Source organism: Neopelma chrysocephalum, unplaced genomic scaffold, assembly GCF_003984885.1.
Source record: "Neopelma chrysocephalum unplaced genomic scaffold, ASM398488v2 Primary Assembly neopelma1_25, whole genome shotgun sequence".
In the NCBI taxonomy this organism is placed as follows: Eukaryota; Metazoa; Chordata; class Aves; order Passeriformes; family Pipridae; genus Neopelma; species Neopelma chrysocephalum.
Window position 1 is genome coordinate 40,011,461 of NW_020897694.1, and position 27,599 is coordinate 40,039,059.

The 27,599-nt window shown below is 40.7% G+C and overlaps 1 protein-coding gene across 2 annotated transcripts in view; it reads right to left on the reverse strand.

Annotated features, from left to right (window-relative positions):
• Positions 1 to 27,599, reverse strand: part of TMEM255B (transmembrane protein 255B) — a 74,261-nt gene that overhangs the window by 14,144 nt on the left and 32,518 nt on the right. For both annotated transcript variants that reach the window (XM_027675030.1, XM_027675029.1), the window contains exons 4-6: positions 26,670 to 26,759; positions 4,260 to 4,340; positions 342 to 427 (exon numbers count right to left, since the gene is read on the reverse strand). In XM_027675030.1, coding sequence (XP_027530831.1) covers positions 342 to 427; positions 4,260 to 4,340; positions 26,670 to 26,759 — 257 coding nt within the window. The remainder of the gene's footprint in view (positions 1 to 341; positions 428 to 4,259; positions 4,341 to 26,669; positions 26,760 to 27,599) is intronic.

The following is a 27,599-nucleotide window of genomic DNA, read 5'->3' on the forward strand; positions in this document are numbered from 1 at the left end:
GGGTAACACCCACCCGCTGATTTGAAAATTACCCTTTAAGGTAAAATACCTGTTACCTGCTGAATATTCAAGATATTGGGTAGCCGAAGAGTACAAAAAGAGAGTGCTTTTCGAGGGGGGTGTGCTTTTCCAGGCGGGTGGCTTGGGACTGCACCCAGCGCTGCAAATAAAGGATTCTCTTCTGTAAGTTTCCTTGTCCTGCAAGTGTTTTTTGCCGTTTTATAAATTGGTAAAAGAGAATTTTCTCACACTTCTGTTGTTTTTCCAGGCTCTATCATTTACAAGTAAGGACAAACAACCAAGGATTTCTCACAGGCCATGAACTGCACCCAGGTACTTACTTCTCACAGTTGTACAGATCACAGCAATAGCATGTGTTACTCTTTACTTTCAGCTGGCACTTGCTGTTTAAGGTATGACATGTCACCTGCCAAAAAAGAAGAGACTGACCTTTATTCTCAGTGTTTCGGTGTTGTGTAAATCATCCTACTGACCACAAAAAAAAGAAACCACTGCAGTGTCAAGTTTTATTACCTGTTGTGCAGAAAGATCCTGATATTCCAAAATCTACAACCACAGGCCAAAAGGACATCTCTGAGCTCCTAGGACGTTTAACCAGGATGTCAGCCCCAGAGTCTGAGGGCATTTGCACTATGAAGCCCAGAGCCCCCAGCACCAGCCTGCAGCTAGGGCTTGCCAGAGTTTTTAAGCACTTTGCTGCACTGCCTGGTGCTATTCTGCTGAGACCCAGAGTCTGCAGCCATGAGATTTGGATCTCTACAGCTGTGGTGCAGAGACCATGTCTCCATGTCTTGAGAAATACACTACAGAAAGCTACCGAAGTGGATAAGAACACCAGTCCATTATAGTGGTGAAATGGGCAAAGGAGTCAGTTTATCTGAACAACTTCCAATAAATGTGAGCTCTCTCCTTTCAGTAAAAACCTCCTGAAGATGGAAATAATTAGGAACACCAGCAAGAACAATCTCCAAACTCACAAACAAAACCATTGAGAAAAGATCCAAGCACTCCAGTAAGTAAGTACCATTTACTGCAAGCTTTTGAATAGAAAACTGAAAAGGTTTATTTGTGTGAGCAGGAATTTGAGGGATGGACAGATGTTAGAACAATAAAGGCAGGCACATGTACACCACTTTCTATCCAGACAAGAAATCATTTTAATGACTCCTTAAGTGTGGTAAGCATTAATCACTTCTATTTGGCACTACAGACCAATTGAAATATTTTATATGTAAGGCACTTTTTTTCCCCTAAGATTTTTAGCTTATTGACGTTGAAATCCTGGAGAGCTCTCAGGTTTTAAAAGCTAGCAAGTCAGAAAATACATTCTTTCTCTAGCTTTTATTTTGATGGAAAAAAATGTACTGTAACCACTGAGAAGTATTTTGTTCACAAAATGCAAATAAAATATATTGTTGAATGGAAAATTCTTCATAAGGAAAAAGTAGAAGGAGCATGCCTGCTTTTGAGAAGTTTCTGTCAGACAGTTCTGCTTAGCCATGAATGTGCTACTCTGTGGAACAGTGTCCACAAGAGGTGTTAAACAAGGTGTTTCTCAGCTCCTGAGTTCTGGATCTGTACATCCTTTTTAGTGTGAAAACTGCTGCTGCTGATGAGCCTGTACGCTTCACATGTTTGTTCCCGGCAAAAAGGAAAGCCTTAAACACATACAGCACCAGATAATCTTGCAGCTGGTCTCAACTTGCCACACTTGTACTTAGCAGGATTTGCTTGAACACTGGAAGATGGGTGACAAAACTAAGGTGAAACGGAGATTAAAATGATGCCTTGGGATTGTTTTTCTGACCAGGACAAGGCTGTACATGTGGTTTGTGTCTCATATAAATCAGCTCTTCTATCCCAAAATAGAAGTTAGATTATAAAAGGACAGTCTCAGTCTAGGTTGCAATCTGTAAACAGAGCTCAGAGCTTGATAATAGACACATCACACTTGTCACAAGAACATCTCACTCTGGGATGGGACTTTGTTTCATCAACCTTGCTCTATTGTGTCTGAATTTACTGGGATTTCCCATAAGGGCTTTGTTGGCCTGAAGTCACATTCAGCTGCAGCTGTCCTCAGCCTGAGCTGCAATTTACTGCAGAAGAGGAGAATTAGCTCAATCAAGGAAGTGACTGAAACATCACACCTGGCTACTTCTCAAAGTAGTTTGAAAAGTGATTCTGGAGCACAGTGTGCCAATGCATTCACTACCACAGACATTTAGTGGGATGCTCTAGAGCTTTTGCACTTAAGACTTTGGTTTTGACCACCTGTATGCAGTGAAAATGGCCTAGGACCTAGGCCTTTTCCCATTACACATGCATGATTGGGTTACTAGGGCTTTGTAAGATGGAATGGGCTGCTAAAAAGTGGTTTGTTGGTTTGGGGACCACTTCTGATAGGAAATAAAATGAGTTTTCCCCTCTCTGAGCGATAAATAGGCCAGACTGCCCCTTTTAATATGGAAGGCTAGAAGTACAAGGGAGGGAGATCAGCAAGATCTTAAACACCATTTTAGCTGCTTCTAGTCTACAAGACTCATATTATTGGCCAAGGAAGTTACTGTAGTTGTCTATTTTTATCACAGCATTTTTAAAACACGCAAAGAACAAGACACTCCTTTTTAGGAGAGCAGTGAAAAAAAACAAAATAAGTTACTGTGCGGTGTGAGCAAGGGTGGTGGAAACAGGCCATTTGTGGGTACTCTGCATGTCAAGACCTATTATTTCTTTTCAGTGACCAGACATTGAGCTTTTTTATGTCCTGGATGTTTGTGATGCTCTATCTTCTCAGCACCAATTGAAGAGATGTTCTTATCTCACAGTATTTGCAAGACAATAGAATTATTTCTGCTTTGATCAAAGAGAACTGAAACAAAGGCAAACCAAATGAGCTGTAGACCACTTACAGGTGAGAGATGGCAATCAAAAGGAAACTTGCACTCAGTAAACAATCTATTCTTCCTAGTTAAGTGTTTGCCTGGCATGCAGAGCATGTCCCCTGCTCACTAGCTGGCTAACTTTGGAAAAGTAAAAGCCAAGTACAAATGCCATGGATCCTTAACTCTGAATTAGCACATGCTGACTCTAAATCAGTGGACAACCAGACAAGCATGTCATTAAAAATTACCCACACTTTTAAAAGATACTTTTTTTTTGCCAGAATAGAGGAAGGAGTTCTGGGTGGCCCAACTTCAGACATTCCCAGAAGCAGCAGAGCTGTAGAAAACCATCTGTCTAGAAGCTCAAGGCTGGGGTCACCCGCAAGGAGTTGTGGTCAGTGTGACATCAACCACATGCTTATTACAGGAATCAGAAGCATTTCTCAGGCTATGTGTCTGAGTGTGCAAGCACGCTTTAGAAGAGGATGGAGTAAAACTTAAAGAGTGTTGTCACACTTCATAAGTTTTTCTGGGCAGGTCTTCAATCAAGGAGGTAATTGAAATATTTTTGCCATACATTTTCTGGAATCAACAATGGAGTGCCCTAGCAGCAAGATTTAAGGAGCTGCTTAACCTGGTAATATGCTTTGCTAAGCTTTCTAGAATTTTTGGTGCTAACACTCCCCATACACCTTTTCTTAGCCATGGGAGGGATAGTGATGAAGGACATCTGGCTTCTTGAAAATTATACCATTGTCTAGCTGTTCTCAATGCTGCTCTGCCTTTCTTTTCATCACCAATTTACCATAATAATAAAATAGGAAAAGAAACTAAATCTGGACTTCTCAGGAGGCTAGCCATTTGGATACGGGCACTTTTCCAACCATGTTGATGTCATTGAGATAATAAAAAAGCTGCATTCAGACCATTGATGGTTTGGGCCTGTGCTGGATAAATACAGAGATTTGAAGTCTTCTGGACAATACAAGTGGATTAATTTAGATATTTCCTATTCCTCTTGGAGTCTACAAAAACCTCCTTAGAGAAAGATGCCAATGTGACAAACACATTCCAGACAACTATTATACAGCATAGATGGACTGGGAATCATTCCAGTCCCAGAGTAATGTACTGGATAGAAACACCAATGATGATTCAAAATCCCACTGATTGTAGTGATTTGCAATCATCAGAGGCTTGGATAAGCAGGGAGTCACTTGTGGGAGAAAGAACAGTGGGGTTTCTCTCTACCCATGACCTACATGCACAGACATGCTGTCAAACATCTACCTTCCTCCTCCCCGGCCCCTGAAAGCACAGCAAAATAAACACATGATGAGGTAGTTTGTTTACCTCTGTCTGGTAGGCATCATATAGGAATCCTATTCCACTTGAATAAAACTGGCACCTTTTATTATACAAAGGTCTGGGTTCCTGTAAAGAAAAGAGAAGTCAAAGTAGTAACTGGTATGGAGGAAGTGTGAAGGCACCATGTCCCATGTCCCCATGCCAAATGCCTACAGCTCTGTGAGCCAAAGCCAATGCAGTCACTCGGGTAAGCAGCTCAGACACCCCCGTGTTGGCTTTCTTTCCAGAGTAGCTCTCCTCTTTTCCTTCTTCACTCCACCACTAAACTATGTGAGTATCATTTATTTTTCTCTGTATTGATCGCCACTATTAAGAAGGCATCATCCCTGGCATTTAACCACTTCTTTGCTTGATGTCAAATAGTACTGCTCTATGAGAATGGTTCAGCCACTCTTTTTTCTGGTACAGTGTCTTACCTAGCGCCAAGATTTATTTTGCTGTTTTCAAGATATAGGACTTTCTTTTTAAGGGATTTCAACAATATCCATAAAGAAAACAAAGTAAAATAGGTAATACTTTGAGCTTACTACTTACAACACACACTTCAAACCCCAAAAGCAAAACAAAGAATGATGAAGAAATTAAGGCATAAAGAGAAGGCAATCCGCACTGTTTGTTTTTGCCTTATTTTTTATTTATTGCAAAATATGTGTTAGCTGCTCATATTTCATATTTTGCTTGTAACAGTTCCCACAAACTGATATAAAGGAAGAACACAACAAAATATCCTTGGCCAGATGGAAGATGTGTCTTTCTGACCTTGGCAAACAGCCACTCTGAAGGCCAGAGGGTGCATACCTCAGCCAGTTTCAAGACTAGACCATATTTGCCTTGGGAGGATGTGACGACTTGAGTCCTCTGTGATTCAATGTCTATCCAAAAGCAGTGTGGAAATTACTTATACTTGGGAAAAAAAAATAAAAAGAGACTTTTTCAACTTTCTGTCACTTACCTAGTCCTGATCCGTGCCTTCAAAAGGACTCAAGTGCTCCCCAGTATGTCACTCAGACCACTTCCAAGAGAGAAGATGGAAACCCACTATCTGCCATCCCCTCTTTCCATACTAACTTACAAGCGAAGGACTATTTGAGTTGTTGGCAGAAATCTGCACTGATTAACTTTCACTGCATTTTGAAGTGTTAAAATCTATCCAGGAATAACACAGTAATTGCAGAAATATCTGCACTACTTCAGACCACTTTTGAGTATTCTACGCTTGTTGGATTATGAAGTGTGAACTATATAAATTTGCTGACCCAAAATATATAGTTAGTTAAAATGCAGAGCTAGGCAGGAATGCAGACAGATTAATGAATAAAGCTCCTCCATCAGCCTGTTTTCCTTTTTGATTACTCTGGCAAACCCAGGGAAGTTTGGACACCAACTCCCAAGGATTGGAGAAAGGTTAGCTTCCTGCATCTAAAAATATTAATTTATATCACACAAGTGTAAGAAAAAATGATTTAGTAACTCTTTTTCTCTAGAGGAAAAGCAAATACCACACAAACAGCATGCCATATCTTGAACTAGGTCAACACCCTTCCATATTGCTGGGAAAGCATTAGCCTTTAGCCATGACTTCCAGGGACAGATCTGGTTGGGAGGTCTAACAGGGATGTAGTTTCTCTGCCAGAACAAGGAGCTGACAAGAAGAGCTGCTCTGCTGGATCTCATACTTACAAACAAGGAAAGATTGGTCAGGGATATGAAGGTGAGGGGCAGCCTTGCCCCTAATAATGAGGTGGTGGGGTTCAGAATCTGGAGAGGAGGGAGCAGGGAAAAGAAGGATCCCAATCCTGAACTTGAGGAAAGGAGACTGGCCTATTCAGTGATCTGCTTGGAAGAATCCCATGGGATACAGTCCTGGAGAGCAGTGAGGTCCAGGAGAATGGGATTCAAGGTTCTCCTCTTCCAAACTTAGGAACAGTTCATCCCAACCAGCAGAAAATCAACCAAAGGCAGAATGAGGCCTGTGTGGATGAACAAGGAGTTCCAAACACAAAACTCAAACACAAAAAGGAAGTCTACAAGAAGTGTAATCAGGGGAAAGTCATCAGGGAAGAAAATAAAGAAATTATATAAGCATCCAGGGATGGGGTTAGGAAAGCCCAAGCCCATCTGGAATTCAACCCATCAAGGGCTGCAAAGGACAACAAGAAGGGCTTCTATGGGTGTATTAGCAGCAAAAGAGATATCAGAAAGAATATGTGCACACTACCAAATAAGGCTGGCAACCTGGTGACAAAAGACATGGTAAAGGCTAAGGTATTCAATGCCTTCCTTGCTTTGGTCTTCAATGAAGACCAGTGGGAAAATTTGGGGCAAGAAAGACTTACCCTTGTTGGAGGAGGATCAGGCTTGGGAGCATTTAAACAGACTGGTGATACCTCCCGTTTTCATGAATGGCAAGAAAGAGAATCAAGGGAACTACACACTGGTGGAAGGTCATGGAGCAAATAATCTTGGAAACCATTTCCAATCATCTCAAGGACAGGAAGGTGATTGGGAGTGTTCAACATGGATTTACAAAGGGAGAATCATGCCTGATCAATCCGTTAACCTTCTACGATGATGTGACTGGCTTGGTGGATGAGTGGAGCTTCTCACTCATTTGCTTCTGGATGTTGTTTACTTTCACTTTAGTAATGCCTCTAACAGTCTCATTCTTGCAGACAAGCTGATGAAGTATGAGCTAAAAAAGTGAACAGTGAGTCGGACTGAATGCTGGCAGAACTGCTGGGGTCATGATGTTGTGATCAGTGACATGAAGTCCAGCTGGAGATGACTCAATAGTTATCTACTCCAGGGGTCAACATTAGGGACAATATTGTGTAACATCTTTATTACTCAACTGGATGATGGGTAGAGTGCACCCTCCACTAGCTAGTAGATGACACAAAACAGGAATGAGTGGCTGAAACACCAGGGGACCATGTTATTGTTCAGAGGGACCTAGGCTAGAGGAATGGCCCACAGGAACCTCTAGAAGTTCAGCAGAGGGAAATGTCAAATCCTGCAGCTGGGGAGGAATAATCCCATGTACCAGAAAAGACTGGGGCCTGACAGGCTGGAAATGATCCTTCCTCTCTACTCAGCACTGGCGAGATGTATCTGGAATGCTGGGTAAAGTGCTGTGCTCCTCAGTATGACAGAGACCATGAACATGGTCTGTTAATTAACACACTGGAGCATCTGTCATAAGAAAGGTTGCTGAGAGCTGAGACTGTTCAGCCTAGACAAGAGAAGGCTCCCATGTACCTCATCAATAGGTACCAATACCTGATGGGGGAAGTAAAGAAGATGAAGCCAGACTTTTCTCACTAGTATCCAGAAAAAAGACAAGAGGCAATGGGCACAAACTGAAATACAGCAAATTCCATTTAAACATAAGAAGAAACTCTTTCTAATTAATTTAGGTGATTAAATACTGGAACAGGTTTCCCAGAGAGGTTGTGGAGTCTCCATCTCTGGAGATACTCAAACTGGACACAGTTCTGAGCAAGCTGTGCTAGCTGACACTGCTCTCAGCAGAGGTGGTTGGATTAGAAATCTCCAGAGGTTCTGCCCAGTCTCAGCAACTCTGTGATTCTGTGAAGACGGTCAGAGTCTATGTCAGGGTATGAGCACAAGTTCTCTCCAAGTATCACAGGCTGTGAATTCAGCAGACATAACATACCACCTGAAGACAGATATTCCCTGATCTTACCTTCTGGGCACTCATGCCGTTATTACAGGTTGCTGGTGAGTGACACCACCATATCACACTATGAGACTGTGTCTGACCCTGAATGCTAAGATACTGTCCACAGACACCTCTATATCTTGTTAAAAGCAAGGAGAGAGCTATCTAATCTGCCTCCATCAAGTACAGAAAGACCCTCACTTTGGTCCTGGTCTCTTGGCTTACACAGTTTTAGTACCTTTTACAACTCCTTCCTCTTAAAAAGAAATTAGTCCTTTTATTGGTTTGGTCTTTGAGGGAGAAGACAAAATGTTTTTCATCCAAGTGTGCTTATGACTGGAAGCAGCACTGTTCCCTGGGGAGAGAGGTGATTGATTAATCCATACTAGCTATTATCGTTTCATATTGCTGTGCATCAAAAAGGTCAGAGCTGCGACATGGAAGCGACCACTGTGAATACAGTTAATAGATTTGCATACACAATCATGGCAAACAAGTACCTTCCTTCATGCACCTAATTTTGAACAGCAAGCCTGTTGCACCAGTACAGCCAACCTTGTGCATTCAGCCTGTTCTTCTATACTCATCTGCATGTGCAATCAAAATAAATCAGTGATGATCAAGTGTACAGAAATAACCAAGATTAGACAACGTTGACTTTGTCCAGACACCCATAGAATTTAACACCTAAAGCACAAAGCTTTAAAGTAGAGGTATACTGGGGATGCCTAAAGCTTGCAACGGTAAAAGCTTCCATTTGCATGCCACATATGTGCTGTGGTCTGTCTCTCAGCTAAGGCGTTTATATGAATAAGGCACCACACAGATATTAAAAGGTGTTTAAAAATTATCCAACAGTACATCACACCACATTAGCACCTGCTCAAGTCTCTAATACCAAAGGCAAATGAGACATACTTTAAAGCTGTAAAAGTAGCCCTGACAGACTGCTCTTAAAATACTTCATGTTGCATACAACAGAGTGTGTATGAACACAGGATATCTACCAGTCCTTGATTCTTCTTGATTCTACTGCTTATAGCAATACTAGTAGAGACACAGCTTTTACATACTATATACGTAAGTATATATATGTATTTAATCTAATCACAGTAGCTTTAAAGTATATAGCAACAAAATTGTGTTTAACTGGTTTAATATTCTTTGGTACCAGGAACTTCCTCAATCACTATTATTGAAACAGAGCTATGCAAAACCTCCCACTAATGTGTAATATTAATATATTAATATATAATGAATAATGTATTCCCTTTCTCTGCTTCTTTGAGTAACTTTCTTTAACTGGAAATGGGCAGATGGGAAAGTTCTCTTGGTTAGAGCTCTGCTGATACATGCAGAGGGCAAAATATGTAGGCTGACAAAAAGAGGAAGAATTCTGTATAAAAATGTAGTTGTATGCTTGGTTTTATTTATTGATGTAAAGGAAAAATGCAAAGGTTTTATTCAATCCTTCTGAGCACTGGAAAAAGATGATTTCTTAGCTAATTATGTGTGACTGTGTTTATGTATACTGGCTAGATACAGTCAGATTGCTACCAGTCCAAGTTTAGAACATTTCCAGACATGTCGAAAAAAAATAAGGACACCCAGTAATTCCCTTTGATTTCAGACAAATCTGAACTGCTCAGCCTTGAACCCTACAGGGCAAAATGTAGCTCTTCATCTCCTTGCAGTTTTTATTTCAATAGTTTTCTAGTATGTGTATTAAAACCTGAGAGTGATAAACAAATGGACAAGAGGGAAGTCTTTATGCCAAGGAAGAGAAGATTTGGTCCAAATATAAAGGGTTTTGGTTTGGTTGATTCCTTTAAGAGCATACAGTAGAAACCCCATGTTCTCTTTGATGGTGGGAGCATTGCAATACATTTTTTTGTGTAAGAAAAGTATTCTTTGAACAGTATCTTTGGTGGATTTGATAAAATGTCTGTGGGGATATTGAAGGGTTCTTACGTGAGGTATGGAAAGTAAATATTTCTATGCCAGTTTTTGTTTCCTTGGAGAACAGATGTATTTTGGATAACATAGGGAAAATTCCATCTCCCTTATGTGTAAGATCACTTTCAGAAAGCTGAGATATAGCTTAAACTGTATTGATTGAAATGTATGCTATATTATACAAAACATGGATAATAATTTAGTGAAATAATTATATAGTGAGGGCTATTTTTTTCCAATTACAGTATTTATTTAGTCTTAACTTCCATGGCTTCTAAAGGTGTAGGTTAATCATTGCCAGGGAACATTCCCAGGCCTGAAACTTGACCATCTAGCCTATTAAATTGTTAGAACTGTGCCAGTGATGGTTTTGGCCTGGGCAAACTGTCACTCGTCCAAAATAATTTCTGGGCATGATTTGTAAATTAGCATGGGCCAAGAACTATTCCCAGTAAGTAATTTGGACATTGCCATTTACGCTCAGAGAGACTTTGAGAGTAGGGATGTGGGCTTCACCATGCCAGTTGGCCTGGGGAACACTATCCTGGGCACATGTAAAAGACAAATATAGATAAAATTGTGGAGTCCAAAACCAGACTAATATTTTTAGTGGCCCATTAACTTGAAGTTTTTAATTTTCTGTTTTCTTCCTACAACATTTTTGTAGGTCCTTTTCATCTACACCATAGCTAGCGATGAATAGGAGAGGTATAGCTGCCAAGATTTAAGTTTAATCCTAAAAGCAAACCGAAGTGTCACCCTTCAGTGCCTGCTCAGCCTTGTGCCAACATTTGGGTGTTCTGGAGATTATAACTCCCTTCAAGATCAGGTTCTCTGATAACTTTCTGAAAGCAGGCATGCAAATATGAACAAACAGAAATTATTAGCAACAAGCTTTTATACTTTTCTGGAGGCTGACATGGAGCGTAGGTATCTGTGTCTGCCCCGCACTGACTATCTGAGAGCACATGGCATATGGGAGCATACAAACCTGAGAGCTTTCAGACCAAAGAATCTCATAAAAGAAGGTGCCAACATATTAGGAGACTGGGAAAGCAGGCAGAATGAATCACTGTCTGGGGACAGGTGGTTGGATCCTGCCCTGTACAAATAATGAGAGGAAATGCTATAGGTCTTTTGTAATTCCTGTCTCACTCTGACCAAGGGCTCTTTCTCAGTGTTTTTCAAGAATGCTTTCAAATGAGAGGGGTGTCTCTGAGGAAGACTGCTAGGAGATCCAATGGATTTATAGGAGTGATTAATTCAAACATCTTTGTGCTTTCACTCATAAACAAATGAAAAATGACCGCTGTGGTAAGATGATATTAAGGAACTTTTGTGTCTACAGTTATCAATACTGAAGTGAGGGTGGATAAGCTTTAAAGAAAAAAACATTTTATATTTCTGCTTGCTCACCAGGCTTGCAACCTCCACATAAAGCACATGATCATACTTTCTGGAATCAGAAAAAGGGTGGATTTTTTTGACAACTGTTTTGGGCTTTTGCTCATTGGCAGCTAAACCTGCAATTCAGTTTTCAGTTTGTAATTTCTGGAGCAGAAGTGGCTTTCAGAAAACAATTTATCTTGCAAAATTTAATGATTATAAGAAAATATCTGAAATAATATCCTCTGAACTCTCCAAGTCCATATTTCCAAATATTGAATCCACATCAACTACTGGAAAACAAACTAATTAAAATAACCATTTTAAACTGGCAAGTTTCCTATGGACCTGCACCTTTCCTTGTGTTGTTAAAGAATCTTTAACCTCCTGGCAGACCAACAGAATGCCTTATCCATAATTCATGAGATGTTATATTTTTGTACACATAGTTTACACGTAATTATTAAAATACTGCTCCTCATATGGCTCATTGGCATTTATTTCTGTGAGTAACAGCATTATTTTCATAACCTCTGTATTTCAGACAACAGCTGAGAAGAGAGGGGTCATTGCTCACTGCACTGCAGGATTCTCCGGCCAGGACAGAGCACATTCTCCCACAGGAAAATGTGCCTCCTTGGACAGGCCAGTGCCTTGGGGCTGCCCACCACCATCATGGGGCTCAGTAGGTTTCTCTCCCTTCAATGTCTGGGGCTGTTCTTAAGGGAGTGCCAGGCACTTCATCAAGTGGGCCTCCAAATCTTTCCATTTCTGAATTTCAGAAAGTTTTCTCCACTATGATACTAGTGTCTGTTTTCTATTTTTTCTTCTGTGTTTTGTCCTCTTGACAGCATCACCTTGACTAACAACATAGAAAGTCCTGGGCTGTCAGAGTGTGCATAGTGCATGCTGGCTGGGATTTGGAAAGGTGAGTGACAAAAAAAAAAGAGAGCAAGCCATTTCTGGAACTCCCATGTCTAGGCTGCTGCACAGACGTGAGGTTATGCTACTTCCTAGGGCTGCAATGGACTGGACAACCAGGAACAGAATGTTTTCCATTTTATTTGCTATTTTTTTCCAAATTCAGACAATAATTAGCAAAGCATATTAAGAAACTATAATCCCTCAAATTAGGTTTTCACATGTTCTTTCGACCTAATCTGCAGACTTGGCTAGTGTATGTTGATTCAATTTCTACATGCCCCTGCCTTAAGAGTCAAGGGTTCCGAAATGTACAGTTGAACAAACCCTTCGAAACGATGCGGAGTGACACAGAGAGACAGGATGGTTCTGTCCATGCCATACTCCTGCTGTAACTACAACACATTAGTGATCCCCTGGTGCAAATAATACATTCTAAGTGTTGTTTAAAGACTTAAGAGGCAATCATGACAGTATCTTGTTACGTGCTTTGGGTGAAGTCATGCCATGAGAGTAATGCTGAGAGTTCACTCTAGACTGCAGCCAGCACTTGCTCTTTTTTTGTGCTTCTACATCTGCCTTGCCTGAATTTAAGAGCTAATCTTCTACTAGAAATGCTGTACTCCAGCCTAGGGACCCTGCATGTCTTGTCTGCTGTGCTGAAATAAGCCAACTGCAGTGCCAAAAATAGGAAAAGCAGCTGGTGGGGCTTAAAAACTTTACTCTCACAAACCACATTTACTTCACATCGTGCTTTCCAGGAGCTCTTTTTAGGATTTCTATGTAATTTGAAAGACTAGATCTACAGATTCTTCTTCTCTTAATACTTGTGAACAGTAGATATTCATGTCAGGTCTTTCAAACCAGTAAATACTTTAGAGTACCTGTATACTGTCATGGGTGAAAAACACGCATACATGGATCTGTCTCACTTTGTATTTCCTCATTGATTTTTACTTTGTGTAAATATTTTGTAGTGATAGCCTCAGCCTCACTCTTCTTTATTTTGATGAGGTTTATGGTCTGGTAGTACAGCTACAATCAAATGAAAAGCCTCCAGATGCTGGAGCTGCCCCATTGCTAGACGATGTAGACAAACAGGTCGCTTCTTGATGTGGACTGACATGTCTGTTCTCAGATGGATATAGATCTACTAGGAGAGGTTAAGTCGTCTTCTTTCAATGACTTTTGGCCACACTCTCTGTGGCGCAAAGGTGGGAGGAAAGGCCCATCAGCCTTCTAAAGCAGATGGAGTGCAGTGGAACAAGCAGAAGAAACGGGAGCAGACTCCCCAGCACATCCCCAAGGAGGTTCAGTGGCCCCAATGCCTTTAACTGGTGCAGGCACAGGTGGTGGCAGGAAGAAAAGATGTGTATGCAGAGCTGCTGAGTGACACTGTGCCTGTCTTGTTGCAAACCTGTATGGCATCAGAGGCAGCTGCTCTGGCTGGGGGATGAGGGGCCACACAAGGCTCCATTGAGGATGCCTACTCCTGCCTTAACACCCCAGACCTCTGGCAAATCCAAGCCTGGCACTGCAATAGGTCTGCTTTTCTTTAGTCAAGTCTTGCTAGCTAATGTCTCTCAGGATGAGGCTATAGACCTTAGCATGATACCTGCAACAGCTATTTTGTGTAGTTAAAAACTTAGATTTACCACTGACTTTTACACAAGTTTCTAATGATGTAATTAGCTGATATTATTCAAGGCTGTAATTTTAGTTATTGCTTGATGCAGTTAGATATTTAATTGCTTATTATAGTTGATTACTTACATTGATTACGTTACTTTGATTATAGGGTTTGTTATATGGCCTGATTGCTGTGTCTTGATTATAATGATGTTGTGCCATGTGAGTAATTAACGTTTCCACAAGAATGCAAGAAATGTTTAGTCTGTTTCTCATCAAGTAACTCAAACACAAGAAAAACTCCTCCATCCCCTCCCTTTTTCCTCAATGCTATCATAAAATGTAATAAATATATAAATCTCTAGGTATATAAATCTCTAAGAAATGTCATTTTGCAAGACACTAGCCCTTAGACATCTGAAATATTGAATACCCTGATGACTGAAACATAGGAGGATTTCCTTTATAATGCTCTTTTGAATTTGTTTAACATTAAAGAGCAGGAAAAGATGTTGCACTAGATGCAAAAAAGTTGAGTAATATCTATATATTGAATATCTACATCTACAAATGAAATGCTGGAGGCTTAATTAATATTGCAGTGTTGATTTTAATTTTCAGGGCATGGCACAAAACATACCTATTATAATTTAAGTAATGTAATAACACCTTTATGTATGAAATTTTTACGTTAAGTATTGAGCAGAAAACAGACAGAAAGTACGTGTTTATTCCCAGCAATTTGCCATCAAAGGTCCCTGTCATCCCTGTAAAAAGGAAGACCCCCACCAGCACACATGACCACACACCAGAGGCCAGGCTGGCAGAATTCATCCAAATGGGAGGGACTGCAGGACTAGGCCTCAAAATATAAGAGAGTAAAAAGACCATGAGACAAGCCTAAGGAGTAATGGAAAGATTAAATGATTAGTGAAATGGTTCATGTATACCCTGACTATTCAGGTACAATTAGCTTTTCCCCATCTCCACTGGTTTGTCATTTTGAAGCTCGCGTGCATTTCAGAAGATCAGAGATGTGGAAATACATGGTGTTCAGTGAGAGGTAAAAATGCCACTGGACATACTGGTGGCTGGGAATGTGGAGAGAACTGCACTGAGGCATACACACAACAAAATTCTAGGCAGATCTGGTAAAAAAAAATCTATGTTACCGTCTTGGAATTTATCATAAAAGACTAAAATATATTACAAGTGTGAACTTCCATAGTCTATCAATGCTTTTGCAACACATTTTAATAAGCTCTTAATAGAGCCATAAATAATCATCAATCAAAACTGTGTTGAATCCTGGGAACACGCTGTTCATGGACATTATATGCAACTGAATAATCATCCATCTACAGAGAGAGAAATTCCTGCTACATGATATTATTATTCATACTAGTCATGGTTTCTTCTTAAAGATGAAGCAAATAAAAACTTTTGCTAGGGCAAATTGCAGCATACTTAAACACCTCAATTTTACTCTAGTAGAATTTAAGGACTTATATGTGCTTTGCTAATTTAAATGCATGTGAATAAACAATACTTTTTGCTTTTTGTTTTGTCACTCCACTAATTTCTGCACTGGGCAATTCAAACTCCTGTTTTTCCTTTGACAAATGATGAAAAAAATCGCCAAGTATTTTTGCTGTAGTCTGAAGTCTGCAGGTGGTTACTTCCTCTCCTTCTGTGTATCTATGTAGAGGCTTTGAATTTTTTCACAGAATAGAAGCATCTGTGGTTAGTCTAGAAACATTTCTGAGAATAGGAAATGATTAAGGAAATCATCTTCTGCTGGCAGTGCATGAGAGATTATACTTTTTGGAGCAAACTGCAAGCCCTTTTCCCCCAGTCACCCACCTTTCTTAGGATTAAAGTGTGATTAACTTGCTTTGTATGCTTTGCATAAATTCCATCATGGCTAGTGCTTTGTAAAGTAACCAAGTAAAGATGGAAGTAAAGATGGAAGTAGATAGTAAATCTCCCCTGATCCAAGCTGTTATTCTACACTGCTAAACAAATTTTGCCCTCCCTACACCCCATCTGATTTTTGAATGTATAGAAGTCACATAGATGCAGAAGACTATAATCTATGTACAAATGCAGAAGACCATAATCTATGGAAACTAGAATACCAGTGTAATTTTAAACTTGGATCAAATTCTTCTCACTTTCTCACATCTCATATTATTTCTTGCAATAATAATATGATTGTTAATATCATTAAAATGTGTAGAATTTCCCTCCATATCTCTGGAGTTGATTTAGAATATACTTAGTGGCATACATAACTATCTAAGTACACTGGGACCAAAGCTACAAGAAAATGTTCAGAGGCATAGAAATTGGAAGTGCCAGATTTGCTATTGCCACAGTGCACTAAAAATTCTGCCCTGTTGTAGATTGACATTATGCTCTTTGTGCAACAGGATCATGCAATTAAATGGCAGTGGCATTTAACCATTAGCTTTCATATAATCAAATGCATGGGTCATTCTCTTAACCTTTTCTCAGAGCACAAACTCCCAATTTAAAATAAAAGAGTAGTCTTCCTCCCACCCTATTGCATGAATTACAGTAAGATACCTCTTACTGTATCCGCACAGAATTCTTCTCTCAAAGCTGCATTGCTGCAATTTGAGTGACCAAGTAATGACATTAATGAGGGTCCTCACTCTGGGCTGTTACATCTCAAAGAGGGAAGCCAGTGGACCAATATTTATGTCAGGGGGCTAGGGGATGCTGGACCAATCCTTGTTTTTGCCAGCAGTGAAAGCATTTGTCCTACACAGTGGCGCAAATAGGAAAGGAACAGGGAATTTGTCTTTTTCCTTCTCATCAACAAGTGAATTGTTCTTTGGCGGCGTGTATGCTGCCTACTGGTTTAGATATTTCTTTTTGGTTGGCACAATACCAGCCCTTTTCCCTCAGGAAACAAGTCACAGCAGGGAAGAAAAAAGGGATTTTAAAGAATTCGCAATTTGGCTAAACCTGAAAGGAATTTCAGGGGAAAAATAAGAGCTGTATAACCAGGGGCCTTTGTCCCTGCCAGTGTGAGAGGCTCTGCAAACTGGAGGGGGAATCTTAAGAGGTTCTCCAGAAAAAAAGGGTTGCCATTATTTTTCTTACTGTAAAATATCTGGCAACCAAACTAATGCATACTACCAGGCCCTCTGCAGTGTCAGTATATTCAGGCTGTACGCATCATGCTTACCTGTCTGGAAAGAAAGGAATATCAGATTGCAGATTTGTGGGTACAAAAACCCTGAAGCTCCTCCCTGTCTCTGTGTTCTAGACAGAAATCATTAGTGAAATGACAGTTTTGCTGAAAAGTCCCTGGATGCATCCAATATACTCATCACTGGGTTGTCTTGTATATTATCAAGTATGTGAGAAATAGTGGTTTTAGTAAAGATGTTATTTCAGTTATGTTCATGTTAAAGATTGCATTTCCTCTGTTGATCTGAAGACCAGCAAACCTAGATCAGAAATTTTGATAGTTTTCAGGTGGTTTTAATCTATGAACCCCTAAACATTTTCCATCAGGGAACAGATCCGGTCACCACACAGACAGATCTGTAGACAAGAGGCAATAGAGTTTCCACCTGACTATAAAAATAGTTCACAGGACCCTTTTTGAAGACACTGCTCTAGAATGACCTTCTGAATAACAAAGGCTAAATAATTTCATCCCAAGACATATGCATCAAGTTCATAACTTCCAGATAAGCTTCACAAGACCACATAAAAATAAGATTGGGATTGAAATATTTCAGTGATGGAGAACTATCCATAACCTTGACAAAGCTGTTTCCATAATTCTTTATTGTCAAAACTGTGTCTGCTTCATGGTTTGAATCTGTTTAGCACTGACTTCAATTCACTGCACTTAGTTTGGTTTTGTTCAAGAGACTAAAAGCTCTCTGCTATCAAGTAACCTTTCATTATGCAAATACCTCAAAGAGGGCAAGATTAGTTCACCTCTCAACTTTTTCTTTGTTAAATGAAATAAATCAAATTTCTGAGTACTGTTTCTAAAAGGTACTACTCCAAATTTTGGATTTTTATTCTCTGAACTTCTTCCAAGTAAGGTCCTTTGCAAAGCACCAAAAAATACCAGAGTTGGAGTCAGTAATCTAGCAATGATCCCACCAGCTATTCCTATATTGCCCAATAAAAGCCAGAGATGCAACACCACATGGTCTCACCATTTTGCTCACACCAACGCAACTTAGCATTATCCATCTAGTTCAGATTTGGTCTCAAGATAGCTTGTGGGGGTGGTCTGAAACTGTTCTGCAATGTCAGTACATTCTCTTCTACCATATTTCCTTGTGACTTCTGTTGTGATGCTTTTGAATTATGCACTTCTGACTAATTTGCCTTTCACGGGACTGGGCACTCCCAAGCTGTAATGCACTTCACAGGGAAAATATATGTGAGTAACAGGAACAAAAATGACAGTACAATAGGCTTCAAGCTTTTCAGGCCCTTCAGGAAAATTCTTTTTCAAAGAAAATTATTCACCCTTTGATTTAAAGTATGCTCAACTGCATTTGGACACATGTGAATGAATATGCTACATGAAATGAAATGCATGCTACATGAATATGGTCATCTTGCAGTACAAAGAGAAATCTTGGCAGATTGGGTTAAGCTGGTTGCAAGAGTCCTTCTTTGCTCCAAGTCTTAAATTAAGTTCATAAAAAAGAATTAATCCCCCCTTGTAAATAATTGGTACTCTAAGAATGCGACCTGCGCTTCCCATCTGTGGTGGTTTGAAAATCCTTTTCTTTGGGGTAGCAATGGTTTGCCCCACTGATAATACTGGACCAATCAAAGGTTCATATGTGCCCTACGGAAATTACATACCCACAGCAACGGAAGAGAAGGTGGTGAAGTTTTTTTAGAAGGTAGGTAGCCATGATCTGAGCTACGAGGAAGCAGGGGGCCAGTGAGCCCCCTCTGGGGGCCAAGAGCCCCCAGCCCCAGCTGAGACTACGGGAGACCCGGTGTAGTGTCAAAGCTGGACCGGGTCCCGTAATCAAGAGCTGGAGGAGTTTCCTTACTGTCAGCAGCAGCAGAAGACATTGAAAGCGGCAGCAGAGCAGTCCTGAACAGAGACAGTGATGGCTGAAAGCCAAAAAGATAGCCAGTAGCAGCAAGATAACATGAAGCCGGCTAAGAGGCGCAGAGATGTTCCTGCCTGAGGGAGAGCTGGCAACAAAACAGAGGAAAACTCAACAGAGCTGGTTTGGGGTAAGACTGTATTACTTTCCCAAAACCCAGAGACCTGCTGAAGAGCAGGGGTGGACTTCCAAACCTTTAGGGAGTCCTGAAATGCAGCAGCAGCTTCAGAGAGAGAGAAAGGAGCTGAGAAACCCGGAGTCATCCTGAGAGCTGAGCCAGAATGGAACACGGGGGAGGTGGCCATGCCCTCTGCTGCTGCCGCCGTTGCTACTATCATGCTGGGAAGCTGAGGCAGAGCAAAAGAGCTTTGGTAAGACTGAACTGAAAGCTGCCTTCGATGTTCTAACCCAAGAGGAGTGAAGATCTACAGGGAGATCCCCCGAAGGCTCGGGCTCGGGGTTGGAATTTCCACAAAGTAAGAACCAAAATCCTGACTGCCATACTTAAATCTGCTGCCTCAGGAAAATGAAGGACACTAACCAGTGCCACAAAAAACAGAAATGAAGGAACTGTGGCCTGAGAAGTGACAGAAAGACTTTTCTCTTTCCTTCTTGGACTTTTATTGAAGGAAAGGAGAAATTTAATTCAATGTAGATACATATATATGTGTGTATAAATAAACCCTTGTAAATATTTTCCCCTTCCCCCAATAGTGAATGGTTGTGTTTTGTCTGAAAACTCTCCACATGAGGTGAAAAAGATATCAAGTCCATAACATCACTAAACCCTCTCACAGGGGCAGACTGTGGGAGGGGGGCTTGAACTTAAAAATTAGATCCTTGGGAGTTTCAAACCACCACACCATCTCAGTGTCAGATGCAAGGTCTAATATAGGATTAACACTGTGGGATAGGTGGCCACTGGTATGTCAAAATGCACTGCTTGCAAACTTCAGCACTTCGTATTTAGGAAATTCATCAATAAAACATTTTAACCTCAGTGGACCATCAATACAAAAATCACTACTGAACTAGTGCTAATTTTCAGTTATAGATGTTTAGTGCTCACTCTGCTTAAAAAAAAATACAACTGCAAAACTTTTCATAGAATCATAGAATAGTTTGGGTTGCAAGAGCTCATCTAATAGCAATGAACAGAGACATCTTCAACTAGACCAGGTTCCTCAGAGCCCTGTTCAACCTGACCTTGAATGTTTCCAGGGAAGGGGCACTCACCACATCTGACAACCTGATTCAGTGTTTTACCACCCTCACAGTAAAAAACTTCTTCCTTATATCTCATCTAAACTGACCCTCCCAAAAAGTTTGCCTCCATCTTTTATATAGGCCCCCTTTAGGTACTGAAAGGCCACAATCAAGTTTCCCTGGAACTTCTCTTCTCCAGGCTAAACAACCTCAACTCTCTCAGCCTGTCTTCATAGGAGAGGTGCTCCATCCTTCTGATCATCTTTGTGGCCCTCCTCTGGACTTGCTCCAACAGATCCATGTCCTTCCTGTGCCGAGGACTTCAAAGCTGGATGAAGTACTCCAGGTTGGGCCTTCAACAGAGCAGAGCAGAGGAGCAGAATTGCCTTCATTGACCTGTTGGACACACTTCTTTTGATGTTTTTATGCCATATACTATGCCATGCTGTTATATTAGTGAGTCACACAGGATGGAAATGGAATTAAAAGTTAATAGCTAGTTTTGTCTCGTGTGGCAGCATGGAGAAAGTAAAATGCATTTAGTGTTGTTCTCCAGAGAATCTACCTAACTTAATTCCAATTCAATTATTCTTTGAGTTGTGTTTTCTGCCACCAGTTGTCAAGGTAACAGCTTTGTTAGACATGGAATACAACTATTTGTTTTTTGCTTCAAAGGAAAGGCCAATAGGCTCACTCAGAACATTTTCAAATTACTTTTTAGAACATCTGGCCTGCAGTGTGCAAGACTGTGGCCCATGTTACATGCCATGGGCTTGTGAAGTCACCCTGTAGTAAAATGCAGCTGTGGTCAGTAAAGATGCAGGTCACTCCTGCTGCAGTTCTTGCCTGAGTGTTGTAGTGAAACCTCAAAACAACAGAGCAAGATGCAGAGGAACCCAGCTCTAAGCAAAAGGGAACAGGACAGTGCATATGTTCGACAGTGCATGCTGTCCCTTCACTGCACTACATAAAATCAGACTCTCTTAAAATCACTTCCTTTTAAAGCAAGTTCATGCATTAAAACAGAACTTCAGCTGAGAGAAAATACCAATAACTGATGATAAGGTAAGTAAGGGTCATTACCAAAGTCTTGGGCTTTGTAAACAGAAAATTCAGCCCAGTTCATGCTTAAAAGCAAGCCAAAACTGCTAATTAATTGGCAATTAATAGAGCATTCAAACATTTTTATTCTTTTCTTTTAGAGAGAGAAGACATTTAGAAAAGAAATCTAGTGCATCTTTAAAAATAGTTGAACCTGAATCTAAATTCTTTGGCCGCAATCTGTTAGTATTTGTACAGCATCAATGTCAAATCCTTTATCTGAGCTGGAATAACCCCAGCCAACCATTGGTAAAGAAAAAGAATAGATATGTTCATCAACATGTTGAATATAAATTAGCAGGGTGCTTTTGCAAAAGAGATGGCCAACCACACACTGGGCTGCATTAGCAAACCATTACCAATATGTTGGAGGAAGTGATTATTCCTTTTTGAGAACATTCATGAGGCCACATCTCAGTACAGCAGCCAATTTTAATCCCTCTCCAAGTCAAGAAAGACCTTAGCAAATCACAGTCTGACCAGTGGAGGGCCACTAAATGATCACGGAGGGGACTGAAAGACAGTATGTACCAGAATACGTTCTGTATCAGGAATATTGTGGCCAGCAGGACCAAGGAAGTGATTCTTTCCCTGTACTCAGCACTGGTGAAGCCACATATTGAGTACTGTGTCCAGTTCTGGGGCTCTCAATTCAGGAAGGACATTGAGGTGCTGGAGTGTGTCCAGAGAAGGGCAATAAAGCTGGTGAAGGGTCTGGAGCACAAGTCCTGTGAGGAGCAGCTGAGGGAGCTGGGGTTGTTCAGCCTGGAGAAGAGGAGGCTCAGGGGGACCTTGGCCTCCTCTCCTGGGCAACTAGTGACAGGATGAGAGGACATAGTCTTAAGGTGCGCCAGGGGACGTAAGGAAGAATTTCTTCTTTTCCTAATTAGACATTAGGAAGAATTTCTTCACAGAAAGGGCGATTATACACTGGAATGGGCTGCCCAGGGAGGTAGTGGAGTCACTGTCCCAGGAGGTGTTCAAGAAAAAAGTCCGGAAGTGGCACTGAGTGCCACAGTCTATTTGACATGGTGGTGTTCAGTGATAGGTTGGACTTGATCAACTCAGAGCTCTTTTCCAACCAACTTAATCGATTCTGTGATTCTGGCTGAAGGAACGGGGCTTGTTCAGTGAGGAGAAAGGAAGGCTTAGGGGTATATTTATTGCTGCATTGAGCCATCTTAAGAATTGTTACACAGAAAACAAAGCCATAGAGGTGTATATAGAGAAAGAATAATGACAACAATCACAAGTTGCAATTTCACTACTGTATCTTTAGTTCTCATTGGTATTATCCCAAGTTCTTCAGCTCTTCTTTTTCTTTTTAGTGAATCTCCTCTAATAAGTCTGTCTGGATGTGGTCTGTGAATTCCACTCAGTATGATCAAAAGGCAGTTCTCATAATCAAGCAGAGAGGACTTCTCCAGCCTGAGCCCTTGATTTCTCCTAGAGCTTTCAGGCATGTCTGAGTCCCTTTATATTCCATACTTCAGGAAAATGTGACTGGCCCTGTGTCAGTAACAATGTTCCATGATTCCGAGCTGAGCATATGAAAAGATGATACAAAACATTTGTCTTCAGAGCTTAAAATATCTGCCCGTGCTTTTGCTACCTGTTGTTTTCCTAACCTTCCCAGGAAGCTCTTGCAGGCAATTTCCTCACTTCATAACTGGATTTCTTGCTGCTGGTTATTTTAGGTTCTTCCTGAAGGATAACTGCAAAGCTAAGGATCACGTGGCAATGGTCAAGGCTTGCAGTCATGGATAGGAGGGTAGTAGGTACTGCAGAGAATGTGTACATGAGGTGGGACAGGGGATCTCCCTGTGTGGTGAGAGGAGGTTGTTGAATGATCTCCATCAGCACAACTGGGCTACTCTCATCTGTTAAATAACAAAATGTCTCAAGCAAAGATGAATGAATGAATTCCTGTGATCACCATATTTTTCTGAAACAACATCACTGCACATTAATTTCAGTTTTGATTTGTTTCACTTGATTCTGGCTATTTCTTCTTAAGGTGAATTACATCTGCATTAATTTTTAAATAAGCTACTGCTATTTTAACTCAAGCTACTTTTCCTTCGGTGTTCTTAATTTTATAAGTGGTGTGCTCCAGAGCTTTCTATAAAGTAGAGTCTTAAATAATTTAAGTATCTCTTTTCTGAAATGCATCCCTTTCCTGAAAGAATTTTTGTCAATTTTATGCCTTCTTGGGAAGAAAGTAAAATAGAGAAAGTGTTTTATTATTCTATTCACTGTTTTACAAGTGCAGGAGAAAATGTGCAGCAATAATAATCTCCATTCCACAGCAGGCACACACTAAGAAAAATCTATAATTATGTGATTTGTCCTCTTCACATCCTTCCCAGCTCGAATGAAGCTAAAAAGAAAAAAAAAGAAAAATAGGACACATTTCTTACCAAATTTATGTGAAGGATGTTGTATTTGTTGTCGGTCTGAGGACTGCTTGGCTTCAGCTAGTACTTCTCCCTCCAGGAGAAAAGGGATCTGGAGGCTTGGTATCAGCAGCCTGATACTGGAGACAGAATAGTCAATGCTGCCCTATTTCTTCTCACAAAAAGTTTACGGCTTTAGTATAGACCTAGGCACCTGCTCTGGCATGCCAGGAGTTTGTCCTTTCCCTCACTGGAGGACAGTTTAGTTCAACTTTCCAGCAGCTATCCCCCAAAGGCAGTGGCCAAAGTGGCAACAGCACAACACAGGTCTGAAAATGGCTGGTATTGGCCTGTACGGAATGGACTGAAAGTGGCATTTGCTGCTCTTCCTGTAGGAAATGAGCTGTGATGCAAAGAGGATGTAATACAATGGCAATGACACTGTAGTCTGCAATGCACATGTTCTTTTGATAACGTCTCACTGTTATTGTAAGTTAATTTGGGAGTGTACTTACACTACCACCCCTACAGACTTTCCCAGGTGTGTTAGAGAAACTAGATGATGTACACCTTTATTTCACATGATGCTATAAATTTCCCTATTAAACAGAGGAGGAGAATGAGATTGAGTGTGATTATGTTGAGATGCAAATTAGTTTTTCAACAAAAGGTACTACTAAGTATTTCTTTGTTCTGTAGTATGTGCAGGAAACCAGAAGAGACAGGTGTGACAAAATTCAACCCAAATGTAATCAGCTGGAAATGGATTTCTGTAAAGCCTGGCATGACATCACTGAAGCAGGTTCACGTCATTGGGTTGTACACCTCCAGCACTCTGGGGAATGGCTGCATAGTGACCAGTCCCTTCCAGCCTCCAGTTCTGCTCAGATGATGCAGTCATACCTGGTCACTGATATAACCAGATGCAGAAGTGCACCCCAGAGTGTAAGATGCTTTTTTTGCGGGTGAGTGGAATGACTTTGTGCTTTGGGGTTCTCCAACTACTTGCTGACCCACTTTTTTCCCAGAGAACACTGCAATGAACCAAATCACTTTTAATTCATTAACACACATCAAGGGCATGCCACGACAGCAAGCAATCTCATCAGCTAATTATATTGTAATGCAGAGAAGGCAAATATAAACTCTAGTTATTGCATATGAAACACTGTTTCTTCAGATATAAGGCTATAATAATATTCTAACATGATACCGTTGCTTGATTGAGATAGGAAGCAGTGTCATTTCTAGGATAGCTAGGCAATATATGTGAAAGGAGCATAAAGCCAAGAGAGTGCAAACTGACAAAGGACACACCTAGAAAGGTGAGAGAGGAGATGCCTGTCTCTCTGTCTGAGTTTGAGCATACACTGTCCTCTGACACAGTAACTCACCTCAGAGAAGGCAACACAGTGCCTAACCTCAGCCGTGGGGGGCTGTGGCTGCACAGCTGCACTGCAGTTATAAGGTGTAAGACTGCACAAGTGCCACCTAAACACTTTCTAATGATCACATCAAAGCAGGACAAAAATAAGGCTGATTCCTGGGAAATTACTGAATCACGGAATCGTCAAGGTTGGAAGGGACCTTCAAGATCATCTAGTCCAACCATCAACCCAGCACCACCATAATCACCCCTAAACCATATCCCCAAGTGCCACATCCAGACGCCTCTTGAACACTTTGAGAAATGATGACTCTATCACCTCCCTGGGCAACTTATTCTAATGCTTAACCACTCAGTGAAAATTAATTTTCTAACATTCAATCTGAACCTACCCTGGCACAACTTAAGGCCATTTCCTCTCAAACTTTCACTTGGGACATGGCAGAAGACACCCACCACTACTTCACTACAACCTCCTGTCAGGTAGTTATAGGGAGTGATGAACCTCCTTCTTCTCCAGACTACAAAACTCCAGTTCTCTCAGCCGTTCCAGGACAGGTCCAATATTTGAATAATTGACATTGGTTTTCCAGGGCACAACCACTGAATTTTCAGGAGCAGGAAACCTAAATAGAAGTCTACTCCCCTCTTCTTTTAAGAAGCTCTCATGGAAAGGCTCCTTGGACTTACGCCAACCAGAGACCAAGTTATACTAGGTGTCATCCAGAGCAACTAGAGGGCAAATGCAAGTAAAAGCAGGTCACTTCAACATCAGGCAGACTCTGTATAGCACAAAGCATGATTATAATCCAGAGCATTTATCCATGCTCACATTACACACCTCACATGTTTATACCAATGGATGTCTCCTTCCTTGTGCAATGCACATGAGGTTCTGAAACTCACATTGGGTTTAAAGTCCTCTTCAGTAACAGTAAAAAAGAGATCAGTTTATAAATTTATGCTCCAAGTGATCCAAAGCCTAATTATTCTGATGTATTTGCTAACAGAAGTTCAAGTAGGGTTCTATTGATGCCAGTGGAGTTATGCTGCCCCTCAATGAATGTAAGCAGAAAGATGAACAGGCCCATGGTATTTCAAAGCAGTGAGAGGGTCATATACCATCATACTTGCTGTATTATGTAGCACGCTATATCTGACCTCTAATGCCTATTAACACATATGACTGCTTATTTCCTGATGATTTTGGAAATCAAAGATCAATTAAAAGCTTGGATTCTGATGGAATTTTAGGTATAGCAAGCAACACATTTCTAACATACAAACTGGCATATTTACATCCCCTGGGTTGTCCTGGTGCTCATCAGCATCAGGTGCCTTCCAAATCCTTACCATGCCCACAAAGCCTTTGAGCAATAGGAAACAAATTATGGTGGTATTTGAAGTGTCCTCCTTTTTCCGAGTAGATATGTCTTTTAGCATGCCTTTCATTTTCATATCACCTCTGTATTTGGAATCTCCAACAAGAACTATCAATAGTCCTAATATACTGCTAGACATAAACCAAAAGAAAATGCTTTTCTGCTAGAAATTACATTAATTATCAAAAATGAAAGATGCCAAAATCACTATACTTACTATGTGTCGTGCTGCGAACACTCCATCAACTATTGCACAACAGAATGCTGCTACCACACCAAAGCTGATAAACACGATGGAGGCTACCAACTGAGAAGAAAAAAACAGATTGAGTAATGTTTTCAATATAAGTCTTTAAGTAAAACAATTACACTAGTTTTTCTAGAAATTTTAAGTGATGGTTCCTCCTGCTGTAATTCACTTTAGATCAGTGTGTCAGGATGACAGTCATGCACTAGTAAAAATGCAGAAATTCTTGATGCTGGTTTGACAGACCATCAATTCCACTAGAAAAGCTTAAATATTTCAAGAGAAAGCTGTATGAGTTATTAAATTCAAAGGTGATTTCCTCCAAATCACCTTATTTCATAAAATAGCAGTGATTCCATAGGGAGCATGGCAAAAAGTCATTTTCCTGTTTGCTTGCATAAATCTTTAGAGCTTTACTACAGTGGTAGCATTTCACACCAACGGATAAAGACATCGGAGTAAGTAAATAAAATAAAATAAAATAAAATAAAATAAAAATAGCCTGCGAACTATCAGAAATCTTTTCTTATCCCAAATAGCTTATGACAGCTTATGCCACAACTAAATCAGAGACTCATAGGACTGGTACTTCTGGAAGGGGTGTGGTGTGCTGCTTTGGCCCTTGCCCTTGATAGGGCTCCCAGCCTGCCCCTCAGCCTCAGATTGGGCACAGCAGGGCACAGCATGTCCCAGATGCAGCACAGACAGCATACTGTCTTTATTAGCCCACCAGGCATAGCTTCAAACATCATTCTACCTCCCAAGCTGCTTCTTTCATTGAGTGTTATTAATAAAATAATAATAATAATGGCCTGTCTTCGCGAACGAAGATTTTGGGAAAGGTCTTTTACCTTTCAAGCCTGCGCAATGGATTTTTTAGGTGAGACACAGCTTGCGCTG